Source organism: Salvia hispanica, chromosome 4 (assembly GCF_023119035.1).
Source record: "Salvia hispanica cultivar TCC Black 2014 chromosome 4, UniMelb_Shisp_WGS_1.0, whole genome shotgun sequence".
NCBI classification, from domain to species: Eukaryota; Viridiplantae; Streptophyta; class Magnoliopsida; order Lamiales; family Lamiaceae; genus Salvia; species Salvia hispanica.
The window spans coordinates 3,507,442-3,519,857 of NC_062968.1; the positions used below are offsets into that span (position 1 = coordinate 3,507,442).

The following is a 12,416-nucleotide window of genomic DNA, read 5'->3' on the forward strand; positions in this document are numbered from 1 at the left end:
TTTCGGTGGTTTACACATTTTATATCTCATCTTCTCTAGGTTGAAATATGCAAGTATGAAAAAATATTATCACATCAACATATATGATAATATTATAATGAGCTGGAGTGAAAAGTAGTAAAAGCGGGAGGGACTACATGAATTTGTTTTCCCTTTTACCCGAAAATTTATTCACACTATGTAACATGCGAAAATAGGTGAAAAATTGTGTTTTGACATTTGCCATATTTCATCAAAGAGAATGAATTCTTTTTGTATCCTGTAGAGTAACCGATTAAGGAATAGAAATAGTTGGTATTTACACTTCTTTCAGAAGACTTCTATTTGAAGAACTACTTCCCCTCATCCATTAGTTAGATCCAAATGTAACTGAGCCAACTCCAAATTAATAGTGAGATTTATCATTTTTTATAAACTTATGTGCATACACCAGAGACTGTTGTTTGGGGGCTGTTGGCTAACGTCGTTCACTTACAAGCAGTACCACATTAAAGTACAGTAACAAAAAAAAAAAAAAAAAAACTAATGATAAATCCTTCTAAAATTCCTTGCCACTCAAGAATGTGGACATTTTAAGTGAGACGAATGGAGTACATGATAAAGAATTAAAATATGATAATGGGTCGCACAAATCCAACATGACATTATCAAATAGAACCAACAACACACGAACACAATAAAGCCTTGACATCTACCCATTAGTTTGGGTGTTCTAGTTGTGGTTTCATTCCATGTTGTGTCCAAAATTGTTAGTCTTACTTAAGATCATTGAGAGCATAAGAACATAAATATTTTCATCAGTGACAATCTAAGCTCCACACATGTCTCCAACTCGCTCCAAGCAAACACCGCGATGTCAAGTAGAAAAAGAATGCCATAATAATAGCAAGAACTTGTGCTAGTTTATTGAGTCAATATGGTAAAATCATAAATTGTGGAAAAATACATAATGTGGCATCTAAATTTGCCACAGAATTTTGGTGAATCAGATAAGATACCTATAAAGGGTATGAAACAGTCATGCAGAGAAACAGGCAAGACACATGGGCTCGGTGCTCATTGGTGACATATCCTGTAAGGCCTAATGTATAGACACCCGTTTTTAGACTTTGTGGCTTTCTTGTGGTATTAGCAGCTCGTCATAATCACCAACTGTAACCTGTTGAAAATAGCAGCTCATCATAATCATCAACTGTAACCACTTTAAGATTTTGGAGGGTAAAAATCAAGCAGACGCCTACCTCGTGTATGTTTGCATCATATGTATACTTAACATACAACTGCTTTGGTTCTCCGGGACAAGGATCACAAGAGCCCATGATTCCAGATTTTTTCACACCTTCGTGTAGCTGAACAAAGAGTACGCACTATTACCAACTTAATCATTAGGTAAATCATGCTCAGGTAGGTGAGATGCTATGTTTATAGACCAGCAACTAAAGAACTAGTTCAAATAACAAAACGAATCGGAAATAAGTAAAAGTAGCCTTCTTATTTCCAAGAAATATACAGAATTTAAAAATACTGATATTCACTTCACCTGTACTAATAATAATGTTTTTAAAAGGCCTGGACTTATTTTTAAGCTTCTATGTTATTGCCTTTGCTAAATAGATCTCACCAATTTGGTCAAGAGGAATGCTATGTTGACATTCTCCTACAACAATGACAATATCAACCCAAAATATCTACTTGAGCTAATGATGTCTACCTCCCACAGCCCTCAATACACTTTTTGTTGACAACAATGTCAGGTGATTGCCGACAATGTGCAAAATATAAAAAGGTTATTTTCTAATGTATTTCCCAAATGAATTTTACCCGCAGTTCACAAGCACCACCAGAATGCCATATAATATGTACTTTAGCAAGAAAGATTACCACAAATATATGACTTTCATGTAAAATAACATTGAATAAAATTCATCATCTATCCGGGCCATTTGCATGCAAGATTTGCAATAAATATTTGCAGAAACAAACCTTGAGCTTCCCAGAATCGGTAACAAGAAAATTTAACGGTACTGTAATATCTATGATCTGTGAAGGCACTCCATCTCTTGTTTCGTCCGATCTATGTCTGTTCAGCAGAGCCTTCTGACTTCCATAAAGTGCCTGAACAATCACTAATCCACCCAGTTCTTCTTGTTTTATCTTCTTCCTGTTGGCAACATTCTGCAATAGCTGCTGGGCTTTCATAGCAGCAGCTATTGACTCTTCAACCTGAGCAACACACAAGAAGTTACGTAATATGGCTCAGATGGGGTAGGAGGCTAGAGAAATACAGAGATTCTTTAATAGTCAGATACAACATCTAGAAGATCTGTAAACTCGTTTCAGCAAGGACCAAATAGGTACTTAACAAGACTACTCCAGGTACATAAAAAAATTTAGATGACCCACCATTATTACCACTGTCGAAAACAATCAGACCGAATTCAGCCTCCCCTTGTTATACTTTAGTTGTGACTTAAGACATAATAGAGCTCTAGGAATATAAATCAAGAAATCTATTATAGGAGTTATCCACGTACAAAAAATTAAATATACACCCCAGATATCACGAAGTAGGACTGAAGTTCTTGATGCAACTCAATTCTACAACACAAAAATAAAGGTTCAGTGTTTGAACTTAATTGTTTTCATTCCTTTATCATCTCAATACGACAACGACACAAAAATTAATGCATCTCTTCGACTTGTTAAACTCAAACATGACCAAAAAAAAAATCATTAGGTTACACAATAACCTATTAACGACCTGGTAGTGACACAGTAACATTAAAAAATAACTAAATTATGTAGTACCTATTAATATTACTATAAAAAAAAAATTAATCGAATTAATTTCATAATCGTTTTTTGTTTCATGCTGTGTTAACATGTAAAAATTCATTTCATTATCATGCATGTAGTGATAACACTTACCACGATTTTTTTTATCACGTTTACTTGAAATGAAAAATGTAACGGTTACGGAAATTGCTAGCCCTCAGATAAGGATGTTATAAAATGTTGCAATAGAGAGAATAATATTTCGAAGGGGGATTTGTTAGGAGTTAAACATTAATGTTTGCCGTAACTTTGGGAGAATAAAATTGTACCACCCAAATGTCAATTTGCTACAAATTGTAAGGTTGGGACCTAATTGAAACAAATCTATGTACAGTTGCATATACAGTGATGTTTGCCTTAACTTTGGGGAAATAAATTATAGGAGTACCACCCAAATCGCAATTTGCTACAAATTGTAAGGTTGAGACCAAATTGAAACAATTCTACGTACAGTTTTATACATATGGCCAATCAGTAAACGTGTGTGAAAAACATATTAATTCCTCAAGTACATATAGAGATAACCAATGATCGACCAAATTAAGAGGTTTGCTAGATGGTAAATATGAATCATGTAACAATTAATTCATAGATGAAGTTAAGAAAGCATTATGGCGCAGAAAACTAATGGACAGCAGTCCAGCACAGAAAGATAAAATTGCACATTATAATTGGAAGTCACAAAAAGCCAGACTACTTTTTATAAGATTACACATCTATTTCCATCCAGCAGTTAACTTTTTTTTTCCAGAATTTGTACCTGATTTTTGGTCTTCTCAAGGTTCTCCAGTGACTTTTGCTTTTCCCATCTTATAAAATAAGGCTTGAAAACAAAGTTCTGAAAGTACAGAAAAGGGTATTATCTAAAATATCTGTAAAAAAATTCAGTTGATACAACTCAAATGAAGGAGAAGAAAATAAAAGGAGGCAGTTCAAGTGGACATCTCAGTGATACAAGTTCTAAGCATCATTAGAACTTGCTATATAAGTAGCCAATATGTAATTTGATGAATAGAGAGAAGTACTCCAAAATCTAGTGCAAATCCAGCAGAGGCCAGAGAGTAATTTAATCACTTTATGTATTGAGGAAAACCTTAAGTGTAAAATACAGCGATATGGGAACAATGAATGCTCCGGTTGCAAAGACTGGATTCAAATGATGGGACAACAATATCTGCACATAAACAGTTATACAAGTATATCAGCAAGATAATATGAAAAATTTCAATTGATATGAAAAGGGTGTAATCACATTTTTCGTATGCTGTCTTAAGGAATTACAACATCATAACTATTCATACTGCAAATAAAAATAAACAACCACATACTTATTGTTCCAAGAAAAGGAAGCAAAACAATATTTTCGCCCCTGTTAAATTATAGATGCAATCCAACTTTTCCATCATATGATCCAGACATCCATTCGTTTTTCTTACTTAACTTAGTTTAGGTAGTAGTAGCTAGTTTTCTTGTTATATTTATCAGTCCTTTCGAAATTGTTGACATGTAAAGGGATGGCGATGGATTCCGGACCCATTCAGGATCTGTTGATCACATCCGTTTTTCAGGATATAGATCTTTCAAAATAGGACCGGGAATATGGATCAAATCTTTAATTTCCAGGCCCGGATGTGGAATATACATTTTTAGACGCGGATCTGGTCCAGATCCGAACCAAGATCCATTGAATTTATAATTTTTATTTTTATTTTACAGTGTAGTAATCCAACCCTTTGATTCTTCCTCAGCTGCTCCATCAAGAAATCTTCCCGACTTCCACTCATTCCACAACCCTTCCTCAACTTTCCAGCAACCCCACCATCACCATCCCTTACCGCCAGCTACCCTTGCGGGGATCCCATATTCAGCCCCAAGACCGCTGCCGCTGCGGCCATCCTTCGGTTGCATCTTCTCTCTAGACAGCAGCAGTCCTGCTGCAGCCTACACTCACCATAACCTCTCGGGCATCCAGCCGAGGCTATACAAGCGCTACTATTTAGAAAAAGTGGATGGTGATAATTGTTTGAACTTAATTCTGCTGTTTTATTTGATGTTAGGTATGGACATATATTGAGTTCTTAAAATTTGAACAGTATGGCTCGTATGGCTTGTGTTTTATCGCATTAGATTGACATAAGCTTGTGCAATTTGTATTTTTTGTTTCAATAGACATAATTATCTGGCGTACACTACCACATGAGATTGGTCTTAGAGCCTTGTTTAAAGTGCTGAAATAGATCAGATTGTGACCATTTGAGTGATATAAGAATATGTTTTTGATGAACTTACAGGAATCACTAACTTCTGTCCCCCACGGTGCAATTCAAACTTCCAGATTAGCCCCTATCATTGACAAAGTAAACAATCAGAAATATATTCATGCCAAAAAAAAACATAAATCAAAGGATATTATTGAAAAGGTAAAGGAAAAAAAGAAGGAAAAAGGTTTTACTGTGCAACCAGAAATCAACCAATGAAGATTTTTTATGTAACATATATATACCTGAACTCCAATGGAGTATAACATCCGAATAGTACTGAATTTAGATATCTTTCTTCCACCCCCAATTTCAAGTGCAAGTGCATCACTGCAGAAGATGTAGCACGTGAATTACAACAGTTAGAATAAGTAGAGCATTTCGCACTTTAGTCTTTAGTGGAGTACTATAATAAATATTCCTGTATTTGCATGATAACATCGTTGTTAACCTATATCGTGACTACGATGCAACTTTGAGGTTATTAGAGCAACTATCATGAAATATTATATCCCACGCTATTGTTTGTATCAATCATAAATTGTTTGCAAACACACAAATGCATGACACATGGTCCTTTTTGACTCATCAACATTATTTATTAGAGATGGCAGGGGTTTTCCATTAGCCCCTCGAGTCATAAGATCGAGGCGTAAATCACACACAGACCAAAATTATGCCTAGTAACAATAAAACGCGTAAAAACATATAAAATTAAGCACTATTTTTTCGTTCTTTTTTTTTTAAAAATTTTTATTTTAGGGTAGCAGCCCACATCAAATTGATGATAACAAAATGAAGACCAAAAGATTTTGAACCTACAAAGCCCAAAAAGCAGCAAAATATATAAAAACAAAACCGTAGAGCTAAGCTTGAGACTGTGTGCCTTGCAGAACCTCGGTGTGCCTCAGAAAGATCAAGGCATCAGACCCATTCAAACCAGGTAAGGCTGCTCAAGTGTTTAAGGCCGCCTTGCACCTAGGCACGCCTAAAAACGCATTTTAATCATGGATAGCAGTGGATTTTGGACCCAGTCCAAATCTGTAGATCCAAGATCTAAGATCCGGTCCAGGTCCAGCCCATTGGCATCCTTAATAATTATGCCGACTTTGTAAAAAGCGAAAGACACACAGCTCGACCTATGTGAGTATATTACCAACATAACTACATAAAGGCAAACCCAAGTGTGCACAAAACATTGGTAGCTACTAGCTCATATAGTACAACAGAGATTGGAAATTTTGCAAATCGAGACAACAAAAGACTCACCTTCCAACTGTGCCAGCAATTCGACCATGTGATTTAGAGGAGAAGAAGCGAGTGAAGTTAGCAGTTGCTCCAAATGAGCTTGTTCCAATCTGTAGATAGTAAGAGCAAGGACAATAAGATCATATTACAATTAAAATAACAAAGGTCTATACACTGCAACAGACAAAAGTTTCGTGGTACTACTGAATCCAATGATACACATATGATAGTATGACAAAAACGTTTTAAGAGAAATGTCTGACAGCAGAAAGTAAAAGCACCCTAACTTGCATGAATGACTTAATAAGTAATCAGTTCTACATTGACAGGTGATGAGAAGTAAGAGATTTGTCTTTAGATAGACGTTATAGAAAGCCTTCTACAGTATATAGAGTCAATGGATCCCCCTATGCCAGTCTAAAAGAGCATACAGGTATCATCATCTATTGCATTGAGGGGAAAAAAATCCTAAGGACAGTGTTACATATTTATGTCATTCTAACCTCCAATGCCTATCCACCTCCATTGTAATTTTGACCGTCCATTACCAACCTCTCCTCTATAACTTCAGGTCAAACAATCGAACAACTTTTTACTGAAAACTAAACTGCTCTCAACTTAATATACTGCTAAGTAACATTTACATTTTAATTTAGTGGAAATTTGTGTAAAAAAATCAATGTTGTGGCTCCTCACTTCTACGTAGAAACAGCTTATGTTATACACAAGCATCTTAAACTAACAGTTAATAACAATTTACGAAGTCTTAACAATAAATTAGAAAAAGTTTTTATTTTGTTTTGAAGGCAATCACCAGCAGCACAAATAACTCTTGATGGCTTTGATTGAAAATCATTCCCACACTAAAGTTATTAGCAAACTAAACTACCAGTGAGTTCAAAGGAAATAGCATTCTCTTGAATGACTAGAGTCTGCTACTTTTACTGATTGGAAAAACAGAAATTATCAAATTTTGCACTGCTCCAATCTTTTAAATAATAGTATAAAAATGTTGAAAGTATATTTGACTAAAAAGAGTACAAGTTAGCTCTTATGTGCAAAAATAAGTACACACTGCATAGTGCAACATTAAGCAAGGCCTAACATGCATATTGATCATACAAATTATAGTTAGATCAAATTTACAAAGTGCAATGATGTTAAACAGCATATAACCATCCATTTATGACAATAGCTATGAAAACAACTCATTCTCACTTTTTAAAGTAACTGTGATCTCAGAAGATGGGAGAGAGTGGGTTTCCAGAGACCCACAGTGTATTATCTTATTGAAGCTTTTTTTAACCTTAAATCCCAAATGACTAAATAAACTATCAAAATCTAAAACCATTTAACTGCAAAAGGAGGCCACCTTAATCTCTCCTGACGCGGACACTTTTTGCTCTTTCTTTCTCCAGCCAATACCAATAGATGACTCTTCACCTAGAGATAGTTGTATCTGTAAAATTAAAACAGCAGAAACATAGCATAAGATAGAAGGAGAAAGGTTATATACTTTAAAGTCAAAATAGTTTCTTTTGACTTCATATATATCCAATGTGTGGCTACCCAAAAATTAAGAAAAAAACTTTTACATTCTAGCAATTAAAATATTTGTACTGCACACACAAATGCAGAAACAAAAGCATGGTGCAGTTAGTTGACTTGTTATACTTATACATAGAAGATAAATGCAAAGGAAATACATTTCCATTTGATGTTTCTGACAGTTGACGGCTCCAGGTGTTCGAAAGATTCATAGAGCCATCTCTCAAAGACGCAGTAATGCCCAATGATGCCGTAGAATGAACAGATAACTGGCTGAAAGCATAATGCAAAAACATTGAATAAGGCATCTAAACCAAACAGGAGAAAATTATCAATACACGAAAAACAATGTCATACCGGGAAGTTTGTATTCCTACCAATGATTGCAAGCCCATAGATCCCATTAATTCCACAGAGGAAACTGAAGATACTTGATGCCTAAGAACTGCAGTTGCTGCACCACCGCCAGATCTTTCATTGACAGCCAAATTACCACCAATATCAAGAGAAGTGCGCTTAGATATTTGAGATTGAACTTCAGTGGCCATAGCCATCCTGACATATTGCAAGCACATTAGAAAATAAAATAAATATAAATATATAAAAGAAATCAGGGTAACAGAGTTAAGAAAACTTTTCTGATCAACATTACGCAGAACATTAGCTAAATACATTAGGCAGAGAAATTGATCAAATGCTATAACTACACTCAGCAATTTTTAGTTAGCACCAACAAATATATTTTTCAACATTGTTTATCAATCTTACTTTGTCATTCTACATGACCCGCCATTTATACATTATTATTCATTTCCAACCATAAGTTGGCATAATATACAAAACAATACAATCAACCAAATGTACCCTCGTTTTGAGGCATATATGAATATCTACTTCTAAAAGTTTTCATCAAACAAGGTTGTATGACGCAGCCGTTACCTAAGTTTCGATTTCCATTGGCTTCTAAAAAGTTGCAAATACAACAATACCTTTGAAATTTTTGCAATTAGAATATCCACAATTTTTTCAGCAATAAAATGATGTGGCTATAGTACTACATGTCTGATAAAGTTCACTCAAAAGAACTGAGGATGTCGTGATTGCAAACTTTTAAATGTAATGGTGTAATTGCAACATTAAAAAATAGTGAGGAAATTGAAATTATGGACACTGATTGTGTTGTTTTTCCGCAATTAACCCTTTATTAGATACTAAAACCATTTAATCCTTTGTAATCAACTAATCATCATTAGGAAAAGTAAGTTTTGAAAATGAAGGTTGGAAATAAAACTAACAAACCCTCTAATTTATGTGTGAATAAAAGAGAAAGTGTAAAAGTTTAAAAATACTAGAGAGGCAATAGAAGTATCCATTGTCAATGTCAGATTCCCAGAAAGAGGAGCAATCAGAAAATCAAGCACTCTCTACCCCACAGACAGTTTTCCAAAAGTATTCAAAACAAAGCATGTTATTCAAGTTGATAGACTGAAAGGATTTAGTGAAGGCCATACCCTCTCATAAAACCATCACCATCTAAAAGATCAGGCCATGACAAATTTGCCAAAATCGAGCCAGATGATCTGATATTGGGTTCAGCTTTTTCTTTTTCTCTCTGACGTTTCAATTTTTCAAGTTCTTCCTTGATTTCATCAACCTTTTCAAGTTTCGGGCCAAGCTCCAGGCCGGAAATAAGTCCCTCCATTCCATAGATATCGTATATGATCCTTTTATTTTCATCTGTTAATATCTCATAAGCTTCGCATACTCGTTGAAAGTTCTCTGTTGCAATATCCTTCATCTAAACAGAAAACACATTATATGTTAGATAAATAACATATTAGTCATGTGACATGCCTCAAAAAGCCCTTGCTTGAACTAACTCAGAACAGAACATAATACTTCACAAAAGCATGTACTCCAACTAGGGTTTCACAGAGATACCATGAGTAAACCTATGAAGACCATCAAAACATCACGCACTTGCCACTTTACTGATTCTTGCAAAGGTTAGCTAACTGAAGAAATATTACTTTACTATCCTGTTAATGCATGCAATAAAGTAGAAATCTGACCTGAATTACCTTATACCATAAATACTGTAGTGGCCCGCAGTATGTTGACACTTGACAATGCCAAAGATGTTTGACTAGAGATTGTTAGATCTGGAGTCACTAGCATTACTATGAAGAAAATAAAAAAAATTTGTCTCTTTTGTTTTTATGGATTGCTACTGTTGTTTCATCTTATATCAAATCAAATTCAAAGCTGCCTGCTCTTTCTGGGTGCTACTAATATGGGCATGTGACTTGCTAATATATTGTTTAGTGACATTTCAAGCAATGTCTTGGTTAACTGAAGAAGAATGGCAAGTGTAATAGAATAATAGTACTAATGTTACTAAATTCTTTATATCGAGAACTTTCTGCTTACATGTAAACTCAGTAGATATTCACTTACCTTGGGTATTGTATTTATCATGTTATAAGATAAAGACTATTTATCCTTTAAGGTAGCCTAATATTCTTAGTAACTATTTTAATCAAACAAAGCTGTGTGGTGAGGCATGCGAAAGGCTAGCCTTCTAATTATTTCCAGTAGTAAGCTAATGAAATCAAATAAAAAGATGAAAGACGAAATCCTTCTCCAGAAATTTTTAAAATGCAATAACTAGATATCACGTGATAGGTATAGCAGCTTGAGACTCTAATATTTTGGCAACAAGTTTCATTGCTGATTCGATGAAACTCAAACTAGCTAGTGTTTCTAGACCATTATAGAAGCAAACTGAGCTCCTTAATATATCCATAGCTCACAAGGTAACTAGAGGAGCTTCGATACCCTATGGAACATGATAAAATATGGAAGTGTATGCTGGAACATGGGGGTTTTACTAGACAGAAGTAAAGAGGATTAAATGTATACAAACATTCTATGACTTTAAATTCCAGGCATACATGTGGAAGTTCATAATGTGACAAGTTCTAAAAGGCATTTTTGCACCTTGACGATAATTCTGCCATCAATCGGAAAACCTAGGGGCATCATACGATCACCACTTGCCCATTTAACGACTATAATCAATTTATTAAGAGAAAACAGTATGCAATGTTAAAAGTAGCATTTACAGTCATAATGTGGCCATTGATGTACTGTCAAGAAATTCTCATAAACAAGAGCAACATAAAATCAAATTGGTAAGATCATCAACTAACTTCATAATGCATAATCCACAGAGGCCATCCATCCTTCAACCTTTGGGAATATATAGAAGGAAATTTTAACACAATTCATTACCACGATTGGACAATGTAAATCAGAAAAGTATTGACACAAATTCAGGACGATACATCAAACGACAAATAAATAACACAAATAGCATCAGAGTGGAAATGCAAATGAGGGGAAACGAAAGCAAGAGAGAGCACAAGTTTGAGAGAATACATGTGGAGATTGGTGTTTATCAGGGTGATAAACTTGGGCCCATTGGCGATACGCCTTTCTGATTTCTTCATCAGAAGCTTCCGGCGAAACGTTGAGCAAAGCGTAGAGCTGCTTGTTGTTGGTTTCACCATTTTTTTCAGTCATTGGACAAAAGGGGGGTTTTAGGGCTTTAGCAAACAACAGTCAAGTAAGAAGAGAATCAAAAAATTTGGATTAAAAGAGAAGAGACGAACTTCTTTTGCTTTATTTGGGCGGTAGGGTAAGTTTCATCACTGAAATATTATTGACTCTTAATTACTACTCAATTTCAATTTTTTTTATTTGAAAATAAAATTATACAGTATAATATAATTAAATTTGAAGGAATTGCATATACACTATACACTATATACATGTGTCACGGTGACCAATTCAATTTTATGTATTTTGGCATGATTATTAAGAAAGAATTACTAATGTTAACATTATAAGACAATCTTTTGTTATCGATAAACTGAATTCAATGCTAATATAGGCTGTGCTTGTAATTCTTTTCTTAATCATGAAATAATTGCATTTGTTATAGTCGCGATTTAATCTCATTTGTATTCAGATTAGTAGACAATAATACTTCATGTTCTAAGAGGAATAAGAATAATAGGAGTACTATTGAGTAACATAACAAAACATATAAGTGTGAGGCCTGCAATGTCTTGGACCAGACTAGCCAACTTTAGTATCCAACTCTTTACTGGATAACCCAAAATATATGAATTTCAAACTAAACGGAGTACTAACTAAAAAGCCCAAAAAAGAAAAAGGCAAATAAAGAATTTGAATATTTCGTTTTCACTAATTTAATTCGCTTTTACAATAAAAATTGAAAATACAGGTTGCTGAATTATTTATTTGTATTCTCATGGCTATGATATTGATATAATCAAATAGTGGAGTATATCTTTATTCCCATTACTTTACATAATTTATATGGTTTGATGCTTGCAAAAATATGTTTTATGGTGTAGAAAGCGAAATGAATGGTGAAACGAGACATGGAATGAAGCTCGGATTGGGAACAAAGTCATTGAAAAAAGTTGGGCAAAATAA

General features: G+C 34.4%; 1 protein-coding gene across 1 annotated transcript; it reads right to left on the reverse strand.

The window, feature by feature from the left end:
• Positions 1–856: 856 nt before the first annotated feature.
• LOC125185438 (chaperone protein dnaJ 13) lies at positions 857–11,561 on the reverse strand. The gene is made up of 13 exons (XM_048081967.1): positions 11,331–11,561; positions 9,401–9,687; positions 8,247–8,444; positions 8,048–8,162; positions 7,714–7,800; positions 6,363–6,451; positions 5,339–5,423; positions 5,125–5,178; positions 3,929–4,009; positions 3,596–3,673; positions 1,984–2,223; positions 1,242–1,349; positions 857–1,159 (listed from the first exon to the last, which is right to left on the reverse strand). Exons 1-13 carry the CDS (start codon positions 11,472–11,474, stop codon positions 1,103–1,105), a joined length of 1,623 nt encoding a protein of 540 aa, XP_047937924.1. The 5' UTR covers positions 11,475–11,561; the 3' UTR covers positions 857–1,102.
• Between the last annotated feature and the right edge of the window lie 855 nt (positions 11,562–12,416).

What these genes read in the sequence shown, in the direction of transcription:
- LOC125185438 (XM_048081967.1), bottom strand. Translation starts at nt 11,474, where the DNA reads ATGACTGAAAAAAATGGTGAAACCAACAACAAGCAGCTCTACGCTTTG. An exon ending in GTAGGAATACAAACTTCCCG is followed by an intron (nt 8,163 to 8,246) that starts GTATGACATTGT and finishes TTATGCTTTCAG; the next exon opens with CCAGTTATCTGTTCATTCTA. An exon ending in CAGAAACATCAAATGGAAAT is followed by an intron (nt 7,801 to 8,047) that starts GTATTTCCTTTG and finishes TTAATTTTACAG; the next exon opens with ATACAACTATCTCTAGGTGA.